General features: G+C 37.1%; 1 protein-coding gene across 1 annotated transcript; it reads left to right on the plus strand.

Moving 5' to 3' along the window:
- The first annotated feature begins 9 nt into the window (after positions 1-9).
- On the plus strand, positions 10-24,513 carry RpL30 (ribosomal protein L30). The gene is made up of 4 exons (XM_081769780.1): positions 10-147; positions 243-287; positions 15,941-16,086; positions 24,273-24,513. Exons 2-4 carry the CDS (start codon positions 267-269, stop codon positions 24,448-24,450), a joined length of 345 nt encoding a protein of 114 aa, XP_081625906.1. The 5' UTR covers positions 10-147; positions 243-266; the 3' UTR covers positions 24,451-24,513.
- The last annotated feature ends 1,425 nt before the right edge of the window (positions 24,514-25,938 follow it).

Raw genomic sequence — 25,938 nt, forward strand, 5'->3', positions numbered from 1 at the left:
CTCCGGGAAATTGAAGAAGCGCATGCGTGTGTGGCGTATACGTCAGCTATGGAAGTTGTTCTTTCCACTTCCGGACGATCACTTGGCAAGAAAGGAGACTGCTGGGAAGTAGTTGGAAAGGCAACTGCCATAAAATTTTCAATTTGGGTAAGTATTCGTTATTCCTTATTTGAGAGAAGACATAAATATGCCTATGAGTGCTTACCAAGTAAAACTAATTTACTTTTTTCTTTTCATTTCAGTGTTGAAGTTCCAAATACACGAAAATGGTAGCACAGAAGAAACAGGTAAGGATTGCGCCATAATTGATTTTTTCAATCTTTTAACAAAATCTCTAGCAATAAGTGGAAATATGAACTTAAAATTGCTCTAAGAATATTTGAGCATCAATAAATACATTTTAAGTTGAGAACAAAGTGTGCGAGCTATGTTAAAACTATTTGTCTTCCCACGTGGTACCCATGATAGTCTCGTCCACGTGCAAGAATTGAACGGAGGGTACAATGTTTTATTACCAAACTGAGCTATTATTCAAATTCACTTTTTCAATTTCACCGGAAAAGGCCTAATAGCACACCTTTCAACCAGCAATCATAATTTTACATCGCTTTCCATACTAAGGATGTGGGTGAAACAGACTTAAGTCTGCACTCTTCAATTTTTAACACTGATAGGTAGAGTGGAAGTGGGTACAATTTAACATTCTATCGATTCGGGTTCATCTGGGTGCTATAAATGGTCCTACTAAATGTGAAAGCATATAAGCAAATTATTATATGTGGTGAGTTAGAATATGATCATTTATGCTACGTGCGCGCGAGTTCACATTTAACATTGGAGTGCTTATTTTGACGGGATGAAGCTGCATCAGTTCCCGAAGGAGCAGGACGCTCATACTTTTAGGGATTATTCATTGGGTGTGTACGAACTTACAAAGGGGGTAACAAAGCGACTTTTATTTACTTATCGACTGATACGAAAATAAAGAACGTACCTGTACTTTATATCTGCATCTGTAGTGCCCTTGTACTTTATCTATTACTGTGGGGGGGAAGGGGGCAATTTAACGCATATCGCATGTTTTGTGCACATGGATACTTCTTACTATGGCACTACGTAGAAAATTTATGGTATTTCATGTAAAAGTGGTAATAGAACACAAAAGAAACGCAGGTCAGGGGGTTCTCATGTATACTATTAGTTAAGAACAGCTACTTCTCATCTCCCGTGCACGAGGATACATCTTACTGTTGCACTACCTAAACACCCTAAGTACAAGGGCATGAACTCAGTCTATTACCTACTTTTTAACATCCTAGATAGTCACTGAATAATTCCTGAAAGTATGGCGTTTCTCGTCCTTCCCTAAATGGGAAGTACGGCTCCTTAACTATAACCTGTGATTATAATTCTTTCTCTTGATTTCCTTATCGTTCTCCAAAAGATTTGCGCTGGGCGACATGCCCTTACCCCATATAAGGTAGATGAAATGATGATAACAAGTTTAAAGGATGAAAACTAGTACCAAAAGACAAATTAACTTGTGCTAGGTGTCAGCTAACATGCACGAAGGGTACGTCAGCGGGTTGAAGCTGATGGATCCGTACGGAGTGCCCGGAGTGGCGCGACAAAACAGTGGATATATTTGTATGCGAAGGTAGTGAAAACAAGTAGGTTTTGGCAATGAGTTTCAATAGCACTTACCATAATTTCATACTAGACCTAGTTACATTCCACTTGTAAACATAAAATAGTTTCTATACACTGCAGAAATACTCCACAAGGTGGAGAATGTCTACTGCAGTCAACTTTCATATGTGCTCACAATTTTATCCGTTGTAATTATTTTACACTAGTAACTACGCTTGTAAACCTAAAATAAAACTAGTACTTTATACTGTTTGCAGCAATTTGTTCGTTATAAATGTCAACTCAAGCAGTGTGTATTAAATTTTATCTATAAATTTTCCAAAATGTGGTGTGCCAGAACTTCAGTACCTCAATTACTTATACTTTGCTTATTTTTTAGTCCGATTATAAAATCTCCCCTTAGTAACTTGAGCAATCGTGTCTTATGTACTTTTTGCTGTCTCTTTACTTTAGAGAGAAATTTTAATGAATATAAACAGCTTTGGGCAAGCTTCGACCCAAACCCTCTATGAAAATTTTATTCGCAGTCTTTCCTGGGATAGTTGTGTGGGAGCATTTGATTCGTGACTCAGCGGAGAGTGTTAGATGAGACTAATACTGGTGGCTACTAAAAGCACGAATATGGCTGGTGTTACCAAGCGTTTTCTTTTTCCCAGGACACGCGAATATACGGGTTGAATTATGTCCCCATACGTCGTTCTAACTTAAAGTAAGCTACAAAACGGTGCATCTCCTTCGTGGCTAAGCGGTTAGCGTACGCTTCTTTGGCGTAGAAGACTCTGGTTCATTACGGTTTAAAATTTATAGGACAATTTGGTATGTCATAAGGAGCATTCTCACGTTTATTTGAAGTCGATAAGTCAAGTACTTACAGAGATATTCGGAATTTTGTAAAAGCTGAGAATTTCGCGCTGTAGAAGTTGGTAACGCTGTCAGGTTCTACAAAATTCCGAATATCTCGGGAGCTCTTGTGGTTCGGAAGCCACGTTTGTCTGTAGGTCCGCGTCTCATTATTGCGTCGCTAATGAAGATATACTATAATCAAGCCAGACCAAAGGGACATTAAGCTGTTAGTGTTGTCATGTATCCTCGCTGCTGAAAAGTGCAATGAACTAACCCAATCAACTTTCTGTGCTTCATAGTACCTTGTTCGTCTGATAGCGTATTTGATTTCCATACTACGGTTCTCAGCTTCAAATTCCGATTATCGTATATTTTGGGCGGTGGCTTAGTGATTAGAGCGTTCATCTCTGGTGCAGGAGGTTCTTGGTTTAATCCCAGCTCGCGCCAAGTGAACTTTGTGGTGGACAAATAGTGTTCGTGCGTTTTCTCAGGATTCTCCACTTTATTCATGCTACTCTCATTCGTTGCATTCATTTCTCAGCACAGTCTCCTTTAGCCTAGGTGACATACCTGTGGAACGTAAAACTTGAAGATTATTGCATTTTTTGTGCTTTATTTCATAATAATCTAACGTATTAGTTCCTATGAGTTATTTCCGAACCTGAGAAGTGAGCTTATACAAGCGACATACATGCAAATGAAGAAATCAGACAAAATACACGCAATGTACCATGGACTCTCACTGACACTGGTTTATTGGAGAGTCCATGGTACATTGCGTGTATTTTGTCTGGTTTCTCCATTTGCATGTATGTCGCTTGTATAAATTTATTTAGTACTGCTTTTGTAATATGATTTGCTCTGTAAATTTTGTAAATTTGTTAATTCATTATCTTGACCTTATGTTACATATAGTTACGTGTGTGTCTGTTGCATTTGGTCCCGGCTTCGATTCCTGCTGAGAACGCAAAATTTTAATTTTATAATCATGCGTCTTTAGCCTAAAGGGCAAAACCTTGGAACATTAAACCTAGAGAAAAAAAATTGCATGTAGGCTGCTTGTACAATCCGCGGCAAAAAACCTGCAACATGAGAATGTAAGTTTATTGTGAAACTACGCCTAACAGCACAGGGAATGAACATAACGTCTAAGTGGAACGAATCACGCCAGGATAAACCTCGGCCTCCTCCCGTGCACACTTATTTTGGAGCAAAAGACTTCGTCATGTCACAAACTTATATGCTCATGTTGCAGTTTTTTTTGCCGCGGATTGTACAATCTCGCGAATAACTTTTTTAGAATGGCTGTACTGATGCCTTTGAGATGGCCTTTTTCAATAGCTCATGCTTACAGGTTAATTTTGAGACAGCTAATCCTCCCTCCCCCTTTTCACACACAACGCAGTGTAACGTGCTGCGGAGTTTCTTCCAGGGTGGACTGATTTAAATCAGTTTGAATTAAGTGGTTATTTTAATCAAGATTTAAATCGCTTTATTTTTAAAATAAAAATCGTTGATTTAAGTCAAATTCCGAAATAAAGTGAAAATAAGTGAAATCCCGTTTTTGTTCTGTTATTTAGATTATGGAAGATAATAATCATAATACTGTGGTTGTGCTTAAGGTTTATTTTAATTGGGATAGATTCCGAGAGGTTTTGTTTTAAATATAACCAACTCCCTCCTATACTCTTAATAAAAGAAATATACATATTAAACTAGGAAATTTTAGGTGCGAATAAGATACAAGCTTTAAATGTGTGATTGATTTTAATGTTTTAGATTAGTTTTGTAGTGTTTGTGAATCGGTTTGTGTAGACATTCTAGGTAGTTGTTTTAAAGTACATACTTGAGATTTTTTGTTGAAGACATTGTTTTACGACTGTTACTTGAGGTTTACTCTCAGCATTAGTCCTTAATTTGGTTGAGATTGACAAAGTAGTAATTTTTTAAACTTTATTTGAAGACTATGATGTTTGAAGTTAAAATGTGTTTTTAATATTTTAGTTACATTGAAACTGTCAGCAATATATGAATGTCGGGTCACACTTCCTATTTTGGAAGTATCGTGAGATTATACAGGGTGCGGCACGTAAAACCGGCCCGTAAAGTGAACACGTAAAATGTAAAATGTAATGTATTGAATATGACTACTCACCTTCACAGCAGGTGCTGAAAGTGTCCTCCGCCTACTTCAACACACATGTGAGCACGATTGAGGAGATTCATATATACCCTTGTCAGTTCTGGTGTTGTAATGCTATTGGTGACATCCTGGATCCTGGTCTTGAGTTCAATTGTGTGTGGATTGGTTTCGTATACTCTTCCCTTTGTCCCCATATGTAAAAGTCACACGTGGACAAGTCTGGTGACCGAGGAGGCCACAAGCCTTTGCTGATTGTCCTCTCTGGTGTAAACATCTCATGCACAAGGGACAATGATGCAGCTGATGTGTGGCATGTTGCACCGTCCTGCTGAAAGTAACATAACTGACGCTCCTCTTCGGTCAAGTGTGTATAAAACTCCTCCAGGATTCCCATATACACGTCACTGTTCACTGTCGTCTCAAAGAATATGGGCCCAATAACGCGTGTGGCGGAAATGGCACACCAAACACCAATCTTCTCATCATGCAAGGGTACCTGGTGGATTGCATGTGGATTTTCTGTCGACCAATACCGGTTGTTTTGGGAATTTACGTACCCAGACAGGTGGAACCACGCCTCGTCACTCATGATGAGCATTAGTGGATTCAAGAAACCACTGCCAACATTGCTCAACAGCCATGAACAGAAATGCACCCTCTTCTGCAGGTCAGGCTCCTTCAGTTCTTGCACAACACTTATCCGGTACGGTTTTAACTTCAGTCCCCTTAAAACACGTCTGCAACTTCTCTCACTCGCATGAACCTGTTGACTCAATCTCCTGGTTGACTTTCGAGGACTTCTTGTCCTTATCTCCTCCACCTGCATCTTTAATTCAGGTGTGCAGACAGATGGTCGTCTGTTCCTGGGAGTATTTTGAACCGATCCTGTACGCCGCCATTTTTCAATCAATTCCTGAATGGTGCTTTTTGCTGGCACAGAACGTCCTGGAAATTTTTCCCAAAACAAATTCTTTGTTTTCACAAAAGATCCAGTGAGAATGAACCCTTCAACAATGGCAACACGCTCGGGTATCGAATACGGCATTATCACACACTGACACTCACCCGGCTTAACACAACGAGGCCTTTTTCTCAACTGGTTTCGACAAGTTTCACTGGCTGCGGCTGCACGTGACTGCTGCAGGTCACGTAAGTCGACCCGACCTCGACACGTCATCTCTTGGTAGGAAGGTAGATTAAGTGTTGCCAAAAACACAATATACCAGAATATTACGACGGGCCGGTTTTACGTGCCGCACCCTGTATATATATGTTTCTGAGGTTATCCGAAGTGACATAGAACCACGCCATGACCCGGAAAATTGGGTTCATGTACAAGTCGGAATTTGGTTTAAACTAAGAAATTTGTTAACGCAAGATTTACATGTTAGTCAAACTGTTTTCAGCACATAACACGAATTCGCAGTCAAATTACATAATTCTTAGCATTTTATTATAGATTTTGGATTTGAATTTATCTAAAGGAATTTTTTTCTTTATTTTTAAACATTAAATTTGAAACTAAAGTACAACACAGGTAAAAGTTTATAACTGGCCGGTTACAATACAATGAGACTCAAATGTAGGTAAGCACAGTATGAAAATGAGTATCCTCGGGAATGATTAGGGAAAATCCCGTTTTGAACGGGTGACGGGAGAATCCTGCTTTCTTCTCTTCCTAACATACGATTTTTAAATCAGGGTGTCTATCGGTCACGAATCTCACGAAAAAGTCACGAAATTTAGCTTTTCGGTCACGATTTCTTTTAAACTGTACAAATGTGGGTACAGATTGAAAAATTTTGTTCTGTAAAACGTCAAAATTCACCACCAAAAATGTCTATGGTCGGGTTTAGACGCAGCCAAATCGCAAGCAAAGTACGTTTCTATCGCATGGGTGAAAATTCGGCCTAATTCGCACTCAAATTCGCTCTTGAAAATGTTAGGAAATTGTTTGATTTGGTAAAGAAAGGTCACGAAACAGTCTCAAAATTCCATTTTGGAATTTTAGACACCCTGTAAATTGTTAATTATTCCAACGGGGAAATCACCAGGACATTTAAGACGAAAATCCTATTGTCCACGTCTGTCTGTCTGTTTCCTGATAATAGCGTCGTATTTAGAGGGGTTCTATCCCCTCTTTAAAAAAAAAATAATAAAAAAAGAAATTTATGTACTAAAGACATGAGTTCCTCGGGATTGTAATACAGCAAATTTTGGAAATGAAAATGAAATTAAATCTTTAAGTTTTACGTCCCACGATTTTGCCGGATGCGTTAAAATATCGAATAATACTTTTGATAAAGTGGATACTTTCAAATATCTAGGATCAATATTAACAGATGGGAACGATATTCACGAAGAAATTAAATGTCGATTGAAAGTAGGGAATTCGTGTTATTCAGTTCAAAATATCTTGTTGTCGCGAATTCTGTCGAGGAATTTGAAGCTTAAAATATATAAAACGATAATCATGCCTGTTGTTCTGTATAGTTACGAAACATAGTCGCTTACTCTGCGGGAAGAACAGACTGAAAGTATTTGGGAAGATCCTGAGACGAATATTCGGATCCAAGAGGAACAGGAATAGCGGAAACTTCATAACGAGGAACTACATAATTTCTACGGTTTACCAAACACTTATGGTCATGAAATCTAGGAGGCTCAGGTGAGCAGGTCATTTATCCAGAACCGCAGAAGGTAGGATCGTTTCAAAGTCTTAACTGGAAGACCAATCTGAAAACGACCATTAGGAAGACGAGGCGCAGATGGGAGGACAATATTAAGATGGATCTCGCAGATGAGTACAAAGTACAAACCAGGTCCAGTTGACTAAGGATAGAAGTCAGTGAAGAGCTTTTGTGAACGTGGTATTTCGGGTTCCATAGGCCATAGACAGCTAATTTTAGGCGAAATTTATGTACTTTATATGTATTTCGTGCCGCTAGCTAGTTCCGATTTTTTAAAAATATGCTCCTACCAAATATCAGTAACTTTCGTGAAAAGGAGTGTCATATTGATAAACGTTGCTGTATTTTTTCCTTAATGCTTAAAAAACATTTAAGATTGAAATAGGTTAACGATCGAGGATTAATTCAAAAACTCCAATACTTTAACTTAAATGTCACAATTAACATTTAGTACTAATTCCTCGTGTTTTTTCTTCAGTTCGGGACTTGCATTATACGAGGAGAAAGATTTGATTTAAATAAATAAAAAAAAGTCGGCAAAAATGATTTTTTTAAAAAACATTTTTCCACCGTGGTTTCTTCAGAATCAAATACTTCTTTCGCCAATACGGTTTTATTCTGTGCTTTTTTTTTTTTTGTAGTAAGCAGTGCCATACTGTTGAGAGACTCGAGAAATGAGGCAAAGTGAGATATTTCGTACAATATATAGCTGGCTGGGTTGTAAATTGGGTCTCGTAGTGGTTGATGGTTTAAGCGGCTGATCGGAGGCTCCGCTATTTTTACTTTCATGGACAGAAGAGAACATCCTTGTGGCAGTGAGATCAAACGTTACATAGTAGATCCACTTATATTGTCTTAGAGTTGAAAAGAGACTTCCATATCCAAATCAATCAGCGATTTTAAATCTGAGGTCACTTGTTACTAGTGCTGTCGAAATCGGTTTTTGAAAAAACCGAAAACCGGTTTTTGAAAAGTGAAATTTCATAAAACCGAAATGTCGGTTTTGAAAACCGCTTTTGCGGTTTCGGTTTTGAAAACCGCAAATGTCAAAAATTCTACAGCACTAATATCAAGTAACGACGAGAAAATAGCAAAGGATCTTTCCCCACACCGGCTCTGTTGCCAGATGGAGGGAAATTTCCCTCGGCGGCTTAGGGAAAAATGATCAAAATTTGCAGAAGGAAAAGAAGGTATTTTTTCTTAAAATGTCCTAAAGTGTAGGGAAATTCTATACTTTTACAATTGGCAGAATAAAAAAAAAATTAGTTGCAATTTCTCAGAGGCACGGCTATCGTTATTGGGAAGTAAAAAGATACAGAATAAAATATAATTGGTGTTTCCGTCTAGTATAAACTATTGCAGGTGTCTGGGACTTGCGATAAGAAGCCAGTCGACACATGCAAAACCACAACATTCACATTTATCGGAGTGGCAACAAATCAACAATAAAATTGTGTATTGCGATAGAGATTTTCTTTTTCTTTTCTCTTTCTTTATATTAATAAAGGGAGGTGGTGCCTTTTTGTTAACAAAAGAACGAGTGGCAGTACTATTTTTAAAAATATGGGGAAAGAGTAATAATTGAGTGTTGGCTTATTGCCCTATTTTAGCGAGTACCACCCGATTTTCAAGTTATATATTCGTCCCCCGCTTAAACATATCTTAATCACGAAAAACCACCCACTTTTTGGGATTGGAGAAAAGTTCTGAGAGGACTTAGTTGATAAAGTGTTGGTATGGTATATTCAACGTAAACCGCTACACCTTCGACAATCTCAATCGCGATTCAGTTAAATTTGGACTCGCGCTCAGGCTCAAGCTCTGGGCTATCTGAGCAGTGCGCGTGTGCAGAATCATTTGCTAATAAGAGATCTGCTCTAATGCACAATGGTTTTCTTTGTATAGTTCATGTGTTTTCTATGTAATGTATTGGAGGTTCTATACGAATGAGTATTCGTTTGTAGATGTTGTAACAAACATACTTGAATTATTCATACCTTCACAAGCTACAAGAATGCCGAACGACAATTTCAAGTGTAACTTTAAAGACTCTTATAGAAGCGAATTTACGTTTCTTAGCCAGGGCAGAACTCAGTTTGAAGCAAATTGTGCACTCTGGAAAACTGTTTCGTTTGAAAAGTAGGATGCAGGGAAGCAAATTGGACCTCCCCTGATTTTTATATATTTTGTAAACTAGATCACGAGGAACACGAATCTGAAGGCGTTTTGACATTCCGACCTCCGGAACTCGAGATATTAAAACTTAAAGTTTAATATAGACGCTATATGAAAAAAACACAATATTCTCTATACGAAACATATTATGTCCTGAGAGATATATAAAGGTAACCAAGAAAGTTCTGTCGCTTTTTGTGGAATTCTGTGTAAAATTGACCCTCATACCGTGAGTTTAATGCGAATGGAGATAAGGCGAAGGTCAGTTGTTGGTGTGGGTATATCCGACATTCTACCTGGTTGTGGAAGTTCAGTTACAACGTAAACGTATGTAAGGACGGAGTGAATATGGAACCTCCACAGAGCGTCATAGGGGCGTGTATGCTGTACGAGTTCCAACTTGGATCAAACGCCACTGTAGCGGGGCGGAAGATACCTCAGGGCTTTGGTGAGGGTGTCGTGATTACGCAGACAGTGCAAGGGTGGTTTAGCAAGTTTAAGAACGGTGACGAAACTCTCACGAAAGACGCACCACACGTGCGGGAAGACCAACACATGTACAAAATGAGGATCTTCAGGTAGCAATTGAGCCGAACAGACATGTGAGGAACTGGTGCTAACATTCAATGTTAGTCGAGAAACCATTCGCCAGCACCTCCATCAATTTGGGAAGCACTACAAGTTGGGTCTATGTGTCCCAGATGATTTGTTTCCGGGCCAGAAAGTCCTGTGTTTGGTGGACTGCTCACGACATCGTGCATCGGGAACTGCTACCGGGCGGTCAGAGAAGAACATCAATGCAACTGTCTGTCAGCAGTTGAGCCGTGTTCAAGAAAAACTCAAAACCCTGGAGCCAACACTTCTCAATCGCTAAGGGATTCCCCCATTACGGGACAACGCTATGCCCCACATAGCTAGAATGAGCCGGAACACCATCCTACACCTTGAATGGGAAACACTATTGCATCCGCCATACTGTCCGGACATTATACCGTCCGGTTATCACCTGTTCCTTTCCTTGGATACTCACTTTAGAGGACTCCAGTTCAACTCCGTAGTAGAGGTGCTAAATGCACTTGATACCTTCTTCGCTTCACGGCAAAGCAAGTTCTACCGCGAAGGAATCCATGCCCTTCCCGAACGTTGGCAGAAGGTCATTGATACTGATGGGTACTATTTTTGATCTTCCAGGTACGTCTTTGGTGACATATCTATGCTCTAAGTGATAGGTCAAAAAGCGACAGAACTTTCTTCGTTACTTTTATACATGTTACATAAAACTACTGTATAAGTTCTAGTATCTCGAGATCGGGAAATCGGAATGTCAAAATTCGTTCAGATAATTGCTAATTTTGGTCCAGTTTACAAAATATATAAAAATCAAATAGTGTCCTTTTTGCTTCCTGGTTACTTTATGTTCGAATATCTCGAGTTCCGAAATTCGGAGTGTCAAAATTCCTTCAGATTCGTGTTCCTGGTGGTCTAATTTACAACATATATGAAAATCAGGTGGGGTCCAGTTTGCTTCCCTGCAGCCGAAAGGTACATTGAAAGTGTCGTCAAAGAAATAACAAAAAAAAAAAAAAAGCTAAGGATCGAACGTCAGTATTTGTCACCCTAATTTAGCTGTGACTTGTACAACCATCGAATTATCCCTTTCGCACTGTGCTGCACATATTACCATAATAGTCTTGGAGCAAATAAAAAAAGTTAAAACACACACATAAATCAATACATTTGTCTCGATCGATAGATGCTTTCACAATTGTTAAAAGGTGTAATTAAAAACAGCAAACATTGTTTCTGCTTTGAAAAGGACAATCCCTTATAAAACCGCAAACACTGTTTCGGGCGGCTTTCGCTTTCGAAAAGAGCTTTTTCGGTTTCAGTTTTGAAAACCGCTTTTGCGGTTTCGGTTTTCAGAAAATCTGTTTTCTCAAACCGAAAACCGCAAATGTCACAAAAATTCAACAGCACTACTTGTTACCAACTGGTTCTTGCCTGGTGCGGGATTTGGTTCGATGTCCGATGGGAGCTTATGTGATTTGTGTTCGACATTTAACCTTATATTATTTTGTTGCTATAAAGACATAAATGTCCCAGTTAATTGCATAGAACCTTTCCTGCTGCCTATTTTTTGTAAGATTGGATAATTTCATTTAGCAGATTGACTCATTCCATTGGGATTGCTTTGCGGACAATAATGAAGTCCAGATCTCAGCATTCGCAAGTAGTGGATCCCTTGTTAAATTGAAGCATATTGTAACGTAGTAAGATAATAAAAAATAAATTTTGCGTTGAATTTTTTATAAACTTATCATTCTGTAGAACAGTTCTTTAGTCCTTTCTAAAACAACCTGATGAAGAGTCTCAACCTGCTGGTTACAGCGTTGGGTCCTGTGTTCACTATAGATTAAAATAATTAATTGAAAGCGCTATTTTTTTTAACTTCTAATAAACAGCGTCACAATATTAGCGTTAACGGGGGAAAAAATTGCCCTAAATGAAATATATCCGTAATATAATGGAGCTGAATAAAATATAAGTGACTTCCGATGCGTAGTTTTCGAGGAAATTGATAAACGAATTTTCCTTACACCTAAAATTTGATGTACGATAATCACATATATTAAGCTGAAACTGGTACTGTTATAAACCTTGGCAATCTTACACCAGCAAGATAGTAGCTTGGTTAATGACGTAAAGCCTAAAATTGATTTGCTCTTGAGCCTCATTTTCTGTTTAACTGTTCAAAGATGAGATAGGACTAATTTGTAGACCACATAAGGCTGAATGAAATAAGATGTTTAATTACCATGCGTGGTTTCCGAGAGAAGCTGCTAAGAGATGGCTTCATTTTCCAGTGATTCTATTTTCCATTTTTTCTGTTTGAAGAGAGATTTCATTTATTTACTGTGTATGTATAAAAGAAACTAACTTCAAGTGATACCCTTATGGTGATAGGTATGGTGGAGAACGATCTTCTTAATCTCCTTTCCGAACTTTTCATAAACATTTTTTCCCGAACTTTCGCTTTCCTTTATTTACTAATTAACGACACTCATTTTTATAATATCTTAGTCTGAACATTGTGTGATGACTGTGAGCTAGCTGTGTTACACAGTATAGTTATTTGCACCATAATGATACAAGATTGACTGACACACATTCACATTATGGATGATATGGATAAACACGTAAAACACATTATTGTGACTGAATCAGTGCTTTCCACAAAGAAAAAATATTAAATAAAGTGATTAATTTTGTATTGGTAATGCGTGAGTTTGATATAAACTTGTTTGTGCAAGTCAAATTTAAGTTTTCGGTTGTCAGCATCATGTAAAATTGAAGGTTTCTGCCGAAAACTTACTGTTTTATGATATAGGCTTGGAATTTGAAATACATTCTTGTAACAATCCGTAACGTCTTTTGAAAAAATGTGAAAATTATGTACTATTAAAAAGAGAAAAGAAGAAACTTAAAATTTACTTCGGTTTTTAATATAGCCATGTTATATACCAAAATGTTTGTAATTTTACAGGGATTTTTTAATCTACAATTTAAAAAAATGAGCCGAACTTTTCATGAAATTTTCCAATACTACCTGCGCATCTTGGCCACGCAAAATACCGTTTTGTTGTTTTTCATAACTCTTTCGAATTCCCATACGAGAGGCAGATGTTCTGTATTTGTTACTGGAGAAAAGGTTGCCCGGGAGAAAAGGATTCCCGGGATTTGCTCTTAGAGGTCAACGGCCAGAAGACTACCCTGATAAAGGGGTGGTGAAGGAAGATGTGAATAAGAAGCAGCACGTACAGGAATTCAGGAAATGGTTGCACGTATTTGTTTGCCCTGTCTGTTTTGGTAAAACCATTAGCTATATCAGCTCCTCTCATCAGTGGGGAGCTTTAGTAATTCCGGAAAATCCTCATGGTTAAAACTACCATCTCAATTGTCAACTAGTGGCACCTGTCGGCTTGTCAAAAGATAGTTTTTGAGATTTGAATTCCCTCAAGATTTTCTCAAAACATCTTTTGCTCCGAGGGAAACCCTTCCAGCTCATTAATAAGAGGTAGTTAACTACTATATTAGAATGTGCATATCTGCCAAAAAGAATAAAACAAATAAGTCTAGAATGAACCACCATTCAGTAACAACTGAAAAGAAGTCAAATAAATTGCATATGAATTTCTCAATTTATAACAGCTTTTCTTGTTTTCAATCTGAATAACTGTGTGCTATAATATCAATTTCAATAAACTGCTTACATACGCTTCTATTTCATGGTTGTTTGTGTTATTGTGTTTTCAATCCGAATAATCCAATGTACCAGACTAGTTTTCAGGAAGCTGCATATTTTTATGATTACTCTATATACATTATTTATTAGTAGCTGTCGTGCCACTGCTTATTAAAATTTTTCAATCAAGTAATACTAGAAATATTATTCTAAAAATACACTAATCACTTATTTTCTGTAAGTTGGGCACCTATCTAAGTTGACTGCTTTTCGATGGAACCGATGGTGGCCAACATAGACAGGTTTCACTAGATATATATATATATATATATATATTGCTTTGGTCAGTTGGAATTTTATTGCATAGAAAACCGAAGAGGGAGGAAGGTATAAATTTCAGTAATTTGTTCCCGTCTGCAATATGGTTTCCGATAACGAATACTGATTGTGAAAGGGTTTTTTCGAAATTGTTTGGCAATAAATGATAGAAGGCTACAGATGAAAGAAGAAAATGTAAAAACGTGCAACCTGCTGCACTTTTCATGAGAATAATAATTTGCAGACAATATATACAGGAAGATACTACGCTAATGTATTGTATGTTTTTTCTTTTTGTATATGTGTTTTGATACAGCTAATACAATGAATAATGTTTTGTGATGGCAATCGTGAAAATGCTGTTGTACGAATGTATTTTAAGTTTTTGAACTTGTAGAAGGAAGAACTAATATGATAGTAACTACATAAAGAATAACTTCAATGTCCTAAGTAGTATTATTACTTATATTGGGCCTATATTAGAGCTTGTAAAATAATTTACTTAGCAACAAAATGAGAAATTTTATATCTCTAAATAGGAAATTTTTAATTTCAAATGCGAAATGCTTAATTTTGAATTGCGAAAACCTCCTGCCCCTAAAAATTACCAATGCACGCGTTGTGTGGTATTTGGAAACTTAACTCCTTGCTTTCCCATAACCAGGTGGTTTCCGGTACTTTCGTTCCGCTATTGATAATCTTCTGTTTGATTAGAATCCATAGCCTCCGACTGCTTCTTGTATGTAAATGGCGTTCCACAAGGCATTCTCCTTGCAGTGGCAATAAATTGCGCTATGACGCAGCTATTGGAATGTATGTGGACGACCTGGCAATTCATTGCCGCTTCTGTGCTCTTAGTGTTGCTGCCAAACAATTACAACTCTGAGCAGCCCTCCGCATTGGTCAACACCATTGTATTTACTTTCTTTCTCTGTCGACAAGACTAACTGTATCCACTTTCGTCGCTTAGTCAACTGCACATATCTAGATCATCTGCGCCTTCAGTTTGATCGGTCTCTTTGGTCGGCAATTTATGGGAGCTAAAATATCGCTAAGAATATTTATTCTTCTGAAAGTGTTGTCCCATATTTCTTGGAGTGCTCATAACCTTTCCTTTTACGATTGTGTCGTACCCTAATCCGTTCAAAGTTGGACTGGATGCATTGTTCATGCATCAGACTTGTCGGGCCTCTCCGACAAAGAGGGTGTTGTCAAGGCCATCTAAAAGTTGCAGAGCACAAATTTCAAAAGATGAAGGGTTCTCCAGCTTTTAGGGTGAAAGATGAAGGATGGTAAAGCATTGATTTTGGATGAGCAAAATAGAGTATCAACCCAGGACGTTGAGATAATGATGGTTAGTGCGTTTCAACATATAAACTGGGAATAGGACTGGTATGGAATGTACCAATCGCCAAACGTATGCCAAGATATAATGTTCAGTTGAAGTTACGTGGTAAGTCCTACCCCATAACTAATACGATGACCGTGGTTGGTAACACTAGCACCAAAATAAGGGTTGCATTTTCACTCTGCACGTAGTAACAGGGACCACCAGCTCATGATGGCTCTTCATTGATATGTCTAGTCCAAAAGTGCTGTTGTTACCTGTGGGTGCTGACGTGAGTAAAGAGCTTTCCTTATGTTTTTTTCAGTTCCTGAGATCTTGTATAAATATGTTCTTACAGATGAAAACTCCACACTCAGGATTCTGTACTGTTAAGTTTAATTCGTGTAAACAGAACTTCGGAAGAAGGAAAAATGCATACCTTAATTAGAAATATTAATAATTCTAAACTTCAACATGTGATATAATAAGCATGCTGTCATTGTTAGTCGCTAAATCGATTTGGTTGCTTATTTTCTCTTTTTCTCTTTCAGAAAAAGGCGATGGAGAGTATAAACTCTCGGTTGGCGTTGGTGATGAAGTCCGGGAAGTACGTCCTCGGTTATAAGCAGACCTTGAAGACGCTGCGGCAGGGAAAAGCAAAGCTTGTGATAATCGCTAACAACACTCCCCCGTTAAGGTGAGACTGAGAAGTAGACTTCCTCAGGTCATAATTTTTGAAGTTTTATCTTAAACATGACATGGAGTTTGCCAATTTGCATGCCGAGTGGACAAGGAATATCTTGCAGTTCCTAAGTTTCATGAAAGTGGCTTCGATTTCACTAACATACAATATGTGACGTTCTAACTCAGTTGAGAATAACTGTTGATGATAGGTAGCATACACCCTTTCGGTGGAGTGTGAGAGACTAGGAATGGCCTTATACTGTGAGCGTTGATTTCGCATAATGGTGTGTGCATACGGCAACTGCGCTGGCTCGTTAATGGTAGGTCCCATCCTTCAAAACTTTGGTGTTACATGGTGACGCAATGTATTAAAATTCACTTACCTCGACGGTTAGCGTACGCGCCTTTGGCGTGGGAGACCCGGGTTCGATTCCCGGCGGAAGCTCATGTGGTTCGGATTCCACGTTAATCAGTAGGTTCACGTCTCATATAGCCTCTCTGCTGAACAGGGCGTTAAACCCAAAATCAACTTAACTCTCATCTCCAAATGAGTGTGTCTGTAATTTTTCCACATACGAGTTTGGACAGTACCGTGAGGTTTTCTGAGGTTTCGAATTCACTCCCGATTATTTCATAATCTTTGACTTTAATAAATAGTCCCTCTCTTAGCATGTGACGTAAAATAATATTTTCACGTATTGATGAATAGTTTAAAACAATGATCGTAAATGCGATAAGTGCAATGAAATAACCATGTATTTGAATCAGACGTAACTTAACACATTTCAAAAATTTCATTGTGATCAAGCACATGTGCAACATTCCGGTGGGGGCACACGGTCGAAAAAAGTGTGAAAAGCTTTTTCAGGCCAGTCATCCTGAATGAAGTTCTCTTCATTCACATCAGGCAAATGCCGGTGTGTTACGTAACACATGGGTTCCAGGCCGCTTCCTTCTTTCCCTGAATAGTGTGATCGCCGAGGGACATCATTCCTTAAACTTGACCGGCTAACATGGCCTTAGATGCCGAAAGCACATAAATCTAAACCCTGAATCCCCTTAGTTTTCAACATTGAAAGAAATATCCTTTGTTATGAGTTTAAAAAAAAAAAAGAAAAAATGCTTTATATTGTGCAACTCGATACACGTTTTTAAAACACTCTTTGTATGATAACCAATACTATTATTACTTAACATTAAGAAACTTCGTAGCGACTTGAGAGAAGGCCCATACTCGCGGTGAACCTCGGAATTCGTAGCATGAATACAGGATTCACATAATATTGCAATTGAAGGATGCTTTCAAACTATTTCGGTTACTAGAATCGTATGTCCTTGAATGAATCCTAATTCTACGGAAATGTATTCACTTCAGAAGAAAGTCAAATCATTTCTAGTTGAGATTATTTTTTAAGCTCATGTTTAATAGTATCTCCTGCACATATTAGTAATATTAGCTTTACGGGAATGATCGTATTTAAAATATATATTCTAATTAATGTTAATGTCAGTAGTGTCTCAATGGTTACCTAATTATGATCCATGTAATATGGTGTAAACTGCGCAATGAGTAAACTCCATGTCTGGCTTTTGTTAAGAGGAGGTCTATGGAGGAGTCTCCAGTATAAAATAATTCTGATTTTGTCAAATGAAAAAAAATCGATGTCTTGTCAGAAGATATCGCTACATGCAATATAACTAAATAGTAAGTAAAACTTGGGTATCACGTTAAATTGTGCTAAATTTCGTTACGTATCTAGGATTAAATATAATTTGCTAGTAGCATATTTTGATTAATATTTCTCGTATTTCTAGATTTTTTCAGTAATTCAATTAGTATACGTGGTTCTGCTCCAAACCAAGGTCTAATAGTATAATTGATTCGTAAAAATTCTGTCATTAAATATTAAAGTAGTAATTAAGGTACATGCGAAGTGTTAGTAATTTCAGATTTAGAATCTATTCCTGTTTTTGTACACCAAGAAAGTGAAGCTTTTATAGTAAGTTGTTTTCTGGGAAGTTTGTGTATTACTGCATCGTATTTTATTTTAGACCGTACGTATCTTTAAGTAACCCTTTTAGGCTTGATATTTGTGATGTTGCTTTTTTTCATTTGCATGATAGTCCAAATTTCTAAATACTTCACTAACTGCACTGAATGTCAGGTGTCGAAATTTCAATTTAAATAACATAAGTTTCATTTGTTTCCCCATTACATTTATTTGGTATATAATTTCTTAAGATGAGAGTAAAAGTGCTACAATTGCAAATAGATGGCAATTTCAAATAGAAATTTTCTTATCTTCCCAATGTATTTCTAACGGAGTTAACAAATATTCGCTGTAATTCAATCAAGTTCAAGATAGAGACGTTGAAAATTGTGCAAAAGCAAATTGAATCAGTCTTCAGAGAATAATTCGTGTGGAACTCGCATTGTTAGTACGTGCATCTGTGCGTCCGTTACTCCTGATGATAAATCTTGAACGGAAGAGAATTTTTGATTTCTGAGCGATTATCACGGCCGAGTTCGGGAATGGAGTCAGTCCGTTAATTTCTTAAATTACGCTGCTCTTAACAGTAGCTGTCCATGTTTAATTTTCTACTATTGAAACAAAAATAGACGAACACATCTTGACATTAGATGGCGGTATTTTCCAGCGACTGACACCTATCGGTCGAAATTCAAACTTTGGTGCGTGATCCTTTTTAGTGTCTATCAATTTCTTTTACTGTTGGAGATGCTTTTATATACACCCTGGTAGTGTGTTTTCAATAATAAAGCTGATAGTAAAAGGTATGAAACAAAAATATTCACGGAATGCACGAGTTAATACCAGACTACTGATTCAGTTTGCTTTTAGACGAAGGTTCAGCGTCACTTAAATTTGACTAAATTATAATGAATATTTGTTGCTCCATTAGACAGGGTCGCCAGCGTTTTTTAAATGATAACTTTCTCATAAAATAACCCACAATAAAACACAGCTAACTAGCTGTATGGCCTATGGAACCCGGGGGTTCAATGCCTCGTTCGTAAAAGCTCCTCATTAACTTCTGTCCTTAGTGAACCAGATTCAGTCTCTATTTTGTATTCCTATTTCTGCGAGATCCATCTTAATATCCTCCCATCTGCGCTTATGTCTTCCTAATGGTCGCTTTCCGATTGGACTTCAAGTTAAAACTTTGAAAGCGTTCCTACTTTCTTCCATTCTGGCTACAATGACCTGCCTACCTGAGACTCCTAGGCTTGATGACTAACAATGCTTGGTAAACCTTAAAAATTATGCAGATCTTCGTTATGAAGCTTTCCCCGTTCCTCTTGGATACGAATATCCGTCTTAGGATCTTGTTCTCAAATATTTTATTTATGTTCTTCCCTCAGTAAGCGACCCTATTTCACAGCCATGCAACAAAACAGGATTATTGTTTTATATATTTTAAGTTTCAAATTCCTCTATAGAATTCGCGACAACAGAAGATTTTTTTGAACTGTATAACATGACCTTTCTTCCAAATTAAAAATTCAAAAAATATACTTCAAACTTAGATTGAATAGATAATTTGATTGTAATTCGTTCAATCGTGTTTCTTAGTACACACCTAATTTCATAATTAGCTTAAAATGTTTTTATCAAGAGAATAACATGTAACTGTGTTCAACTGTACTCTATTATATAAAAATGAAAAGAATCTTGTTTGAGATCGCATCACGGGGAAACCTCTAAATAGTTTGGAATGAATTTTTGGATGTAATTATCACGTACCTTGAACTAGACCTGCACGGATCGGGCCGACAGTGTTTTCTCTTCAGGTCGGGCCGGGCTGGGCCGATTAATTGCAATTCTTTAATAATTATTGACTTTCGTTAAACGATAATTGGAATAAAGCCAAACGTTGAAGTGTGCCCGTGAAAAATGTTACAAAAAATGCAATAGCTATTTACAGTTTGTGTTGCTTAGCGGCTCCACTTTCACTATAGAGGATTGCAGGCATTGCGCGGTAAATTGAGCTCCGACCTTGACCTTCACTAAACCCAAAGTGACAAGAACGGGTGGGAAAGTTTTGCCTATCGCTAAACAATATTGCCATCTTCACTTTATGCTAAAAATCAATTAACTTAAGATTTTTGTTACAGGGAACGGAGTTTTTGTTCTCTCGATGACAGGCAATGTTACCATTCGGGAGGCAAGCGTCAGGTTGTGAACCAGTTTAGAAAATGTTTCTGAGGGTTAGGTCAATTTCTGAGGGTTAATTAGTTTAATACTAAATTTTGAGGAAGATTGGGGCTCCGTATTTTTTTAAAAAAATATCGGGCCGGGGTCGGACCAAATACGTTTAAGATTTATCGGGCTGGATGTGCATTCTGGCTAGATTGGGCTCGGGCCGAAAAATTCGACCCGTACAGGTCTCGTAGCACCTACTGGGCTGGGTTTTTATCATATTACTTTGTTTCAAGGGCGTATCATAGAACGAGTAGAGGCGGTTCAAAATTTATGTAAAGGAAGAAAAGAAAATAGTATGTCCCAAGCCTGTCAAGTTAGGAATATAAAATTCCCATCAGGAGCAGTGAAGTTAGGTACACTCATGTCCAAAATTATTGTCGCATATCTATAACTGTTTTGTAAGAATATAATTTGATTTTGCTGGGTACTTTTAATACTATGTGTATAATCGGGAAATTTATATTTGTGGTAAATTTCATAGGAAAAGAATTATAAATACGAAAATTAGAAGGAGTAAAAGAAAATGTTGCTAAATGGAGCAGGGAGTTTTATTTTAGTTTTATTCTTATTTACTGCTCTTTTGACATGAAATGTAATTTCTTTGCCGATTATGCACATACTAACATTATAAGAAATACCGGGCGAATTAATCAAATTATATTCCTGGAACAAATTTATAGACATGCGACAATAATTTTGGTCATGAGTGTACATTTATTTCGAGCCAGATGAGCCCCTTTAGTTTATAATCCCTTCTACTAATTTGGAGCTTCCCAAGGATTGGGAATTGTGGGAGGTGGCAAACTTCGTGAAACTGTTACGGCAACACTATTTTCATAAGTACCCTGTTTTCGTCAGGTATTACAACTGTCTAAGTTTAACATGCAATACCACTCTGGATTCAATTTGTGATTCACAACTTACAAGGGGCCGCGGTAGCTCAGTGGTAGAGGGTTTACCTCTGATGCATGGGGTCCTTGGTTCGATCCCAGCTTGCGCCAAGTGAAGTTTGTGGTGGACAAACCGTGTGCGTGGGTTTTCTCGTGATTCTTCCACTTTCTTCATTGTACCCTTCTAATTTCTCATCACTCCTGTAGCGTACCCAGCATAATCGTGGGACGTAAAACTTATTTTATTTCATTTTCGAAACTTTCAAGACAGGTTTACATCTGGCCAGATTTTATCAAACTGCGAAAAAGTTACAGAAAATATCAACTTGTTACAAAGTAAAATGATCTCACTAAACTATTAATCAGATAGGGGCGGGCGAGTAAAAGAGATCAGATCAGATCATTAGTCCAGCACTACATTTAACTAGACTTTCCACTTGTCTTTCTTCCCTTTCGACGGAAGTTCAGCGAAACTGTCGGATTTTATTTTAATCTTGTATGCCCGATACACATCTGGTATACAGCGAGTTGCGCGAATCCGTCAGAGAACAATGAACGTTATGAATTTGTATGGGAGTGCGTGTTAGAAGTAGAGCAGCGTGTTGACATGGCAGGAAATTATATATCTATACGATGGTAGCAAAACATATTACTTTTTGTCATTTTCTGATTTTTCGTTTCATAGTGGCTTAAAATCCTTTTTGCGCTCTATATTTTTTTCACCAATGAAGTGAAAGTGATTTAAATTTGACAAGTTGTAATATACTCTCCTGTAGAAATGTACGGATCATGTTTAGTCACTCTCGTATAGAAATCTTTTAACCCTCTTCCCACTTTAAAAGACTCATTTTGATCAGAACATATTTTAGTACTGTTCGAAATGGATACTAACTATGCTTAAAATGTTACTTAAAACTACAGCCGTTTTCCCATTATGATGTTACAACATTGATTTTTTTCATCATGAATTTATGGATGTCAAAAGCATACGGACATTTTTACGGCAGAGAAAATTACAACTAAAAATAGCAAGAATAAAAGAAATATCCACTTAATACTTGCCGTATTCGATATGGAGTTATATTCACATTGGATTTTTCTGAGACTATAATTGCGGGTTGTATTTTTCGCGGAGCAAAATACGTGTAGAATTTGGGGCAAATGTTAAAGAAGAAAAAAAAGAAAAGAAAAAAACATATCAGTATTTAGACAGTCGTTTACTGAAATGTTCATATTTAATGTTTTGTGACCAAATGGTTTGAAATGTAAATATTTTGAGAATTGCCTCGTTTGAAATGTTTTAGTTGAGAATCTCAATTATTGTGGATATTTTGTGCTTACACTAAGTTTCATGAACTTTCGTTTACGTTTGAAAGAATTACGGTGGACAAATCTGGAAATCTTCATTTTTCAGCTATATCTCTTTGCAAGAATACCTCGTTCTATTTAATAATATAGTTAAGCATAGTTCGAGATGATTTACGAGAAAATATGCCAACTGTCACGTAATTTACAGTATATACTAATTGGCATAAGCAACATCACGAAAGTACAATTTCATAAATGTACGGATTAGACAAAGAAAAGTTAAGTATTAGGATATTGGAAAATCAAAATATCAAAGTGGAAACCAGGGAATACTTTTAAGCTATCAAACGTTAATTTGTATCTGTGTGTTATGCGAAGAAAAAAAAATTGTAAAATGTACTTCATTCAGTCTTCAGGTATGAAGTGCAGTAGAAAATAATTTCGTCGTTCATTCAGAAATAATAAAAAATGGTCTACTTTCACCGTATGAAATGAAAAATAAAAATTAATGAATTTTTTGACTTTCTAACAAATTTTTCAACTATCAGTTTATGTGGAAGACTGACAAATGACGTGTACTTATGTAGGTAAAGTCTTTTGGAAGCCATTGATTTAACACAGTTCAAATTAGTTTTTCCTCACATATATTTTTTTTTCTTTTGTCATTACTGAAAGGTGCTTTAGTTCTGCCATCTAACAAAAATAAAATGAATATTTGCAGAGCAGCCGAAGATTTTCAGTGCTTCTGGTTCTATTTTCCCTCATATTAAAAAGTATAAATCTTGTTGCGAAAGAATCAATTTACTTGTAACTTTGAAAAGACGTGACTTAAGCCAGTGGGGAAATTTTTATTATCATCATTATTATTAGTCCGTTACTGAATTCTCTGTGTATATTTGCGAATTTTTCAACTTTGAGCTCTCTATTCGATGGAGCATCGACAACTATCTAAAGAAGTGATGGAATTTTTCGCATCTCTTACCGTTCCCAAGATATTGACCAAAAATTTCCGATTTCGGGAAATTTAAAGAACCGTAAGTTATAGATGATATTGGTGTTGATCAATACCAAGAGGATGGTGAACGTTTCGGTACAGTCCGCAGAAAAAAAAAACTGCAACATGAGCATGTAAGTTTATTGTGAAACTACGTCTAACAGCGCAGGGAATCAACGTAACGTCTAAGTGACACGAATCACGACAGAAGAAACGTCGGCGTCCTCTCTTGTACACTTATTTTGGAGCAAAAGGCGTCGTCGTTTCACAAATAACTCACATGCTCATGTTGCAGGTTTTTTGCTGCGGACTGTACCAAATAGTAATCGTTGGCCACTGGCCAATTGCGAGCTGTTCCCCGGATATTGTCCAAAAAAGTTCGGATTTTGAGATATTTAAGGAGCGATATCTCGGGAACCGTATGCCAGAGATGATATTTTGCGATTTTTTTTCAATTTTGAGCGTGTCTTCGTAAAAAAAAGAAAAATAATAATAAATAAATGAAAAATACTGTAGAACTGTTAAACAAAACAAGTGGGGTAGAAAAGTTACACAAGGAAATTATATATGGATAGATATATTACAAGAATTGTGTAATGAGTATAATAAGTAGATCGAACAATTGGTATAAAGCCTGTAGATGTTAATAAGAAAAAATTGTTTGAAGTTCGTTCTGGCAATGCTCTTTGAGTATTCTCAGCTGGTTAATTTAAAGAACGGTGTTTTCGTGAGCGTAATATTTAATTTTTCCAGCTATGAATTTATTGTACTTCTCTATTTGCAGGAAGTCAGAAATTGAATACTACGCCATGTTGGCAAAAACTGGAGTACATCACTATTCAGGGAATAATATTGAATTGGGAACAGCTTGTGGAAAGTACTTCCGAGTGTGTACATTATCGATAACGGATCCTGGAGATTCTGATATCATCCGATCCATGCCATCGGGTGAAGCACAATAAACGTTGGAACTGTGTTCTGTACATTATGTATATCAATAAAAACTTTTTATGATTAAAAAGTGACTGTGATAGTTTTTGTTATCAGTTCTGAATCTGATCCTTGAATGTTACAAATAGTTACCGGTACCTGAGTTCAGTGGTTCTCAACCTTTTTTCACTGACGATACTTTATTGAAGTCCAGGACGTCGTTGACCCACTTCTTTGTTTTTAATATTATTTATTATTATTATAAGTAATAATGAAACTAGTTAGTTTTTATAATGACTATATAGCACTAAGCATTATTGCTACCATTGGAGGTGTTGACTGGTAGTCTCTCGATTTTAACTAGTTGTTATTCTGCATGATCGTTAGTCTAAAATTTCGCGACACACCATAGGGGAACTGCGTGACACCAGTGTGTCACGACACATCTGTTGATAACCGCTGCCTTAATTTGTATGATCAGTTGTATCCAGTACTCGAAAGGAAACTGCGGTGCGATGCTTACTTTTTTTGGGTTGGGAAAGTTTGAGGTTGAAACCACCTCTTAACTGTAGTGCAAGAGCCTATACTATTGAGGAGTACAGTATACACAAAGACTGTTTATTACTTTTAAACATTAATATGACGGCAAAAAAAAAAAAAAAAAAAAAAAAATTGTCCACCTTATAGGCTATAATTTATTTTCCAACAGAATTATATCAATCTCTCTCGTACCGATTGTCAAAAAAATTAGAATAACACCACTGCATAAGTAGGATGTAAAACAAAAATCATCCTTAGCGAGTAGTACAACCGGTATTGATCGTGGAATTGATGTAATTAACTCTCTAACAGTTTCTAGGGGAGTAGTGAAGTAACCTTCATGCAGTGCATTGTCAGATGATGGGTAAGGAAACTGCCAAACTGGCCGTAATGTATAAACTGGATGATTGAATGGTCAATGTATTAGAGAACATATCAACATTACTATGCCTCGACGGGAAGCTGACAGTCTTTACTTTCGAGCCACGATAGAAAAATGCTGATCGTGAAAAGATCGAATTGGAAAAATCAATATTAGTTTGTTTGATAGCTCCTATATGCCGATAATATTTTTGGATGCCTCTCCATCGTGTTATAATAGTTTTGTTCAGAAAGCTTGACCACCTACCTTGTATTAGAAGCCTGTAGGAATTTGTTTTGGCTCTAAACGATTATCGGCCAAAGAAAATAGTTCGATTTAGTTCCAACTGTTCGTTGTTTTCCAAAGAGGTAGATGGTGGAGTGTTTTTGAACAAGACATTTACTGTTTAACGTACCCGAAGGAATGGTAAGCTATTGGATGGTCAAAATAAAAAATTGCAGTTCTTAAATTTCCAACGTTTATGGTAGCCCCATATACCGTAGTATGTATCGCTTTCACCTTTCATATGAGCGGTCCCAGGTTCGATTCAGGGTGAAATCAGTTGGAAAGGTTGTGAAAATCTTTTTCAGGCTAGCCATCCTAAGGTTTTTCGTGGTTT

The sequence above is a fragment of the Thermobia domestica genome, chromosome 8 (genome assembly GCF_964235325.1).
Source record: "Thermobia domestica chromosome 8, izTheDome1.hap1.1, whole genome shotgun sequence".
NCBI lineage: Eukaryota > Metazoa > Arthropoda > Insecta > Zygentoma > Lepismatidae > Thermobia > Thermobia domestica.

Coding starts and splice junctions, on each gene's coding strand:
- RpL30 (XM_081769780.1), top strand. CDS start 267: ATGGTAGCACAGAAGAAACAG. Junction 288..15,940: donor TGGTAGCACAGAAGAAACAG/GTAAGGATTGCG, acceptor TTTCTCTTTCAG/AAAAAGGCGATGGAGAGTAT. Junction 16,087..24,272: donor AACAACACTCCCCCGTTAAG/GTGAGACTGAGA, acceptor CTCTATTTGCAG/GAAGTCAGAAATTGAATACT.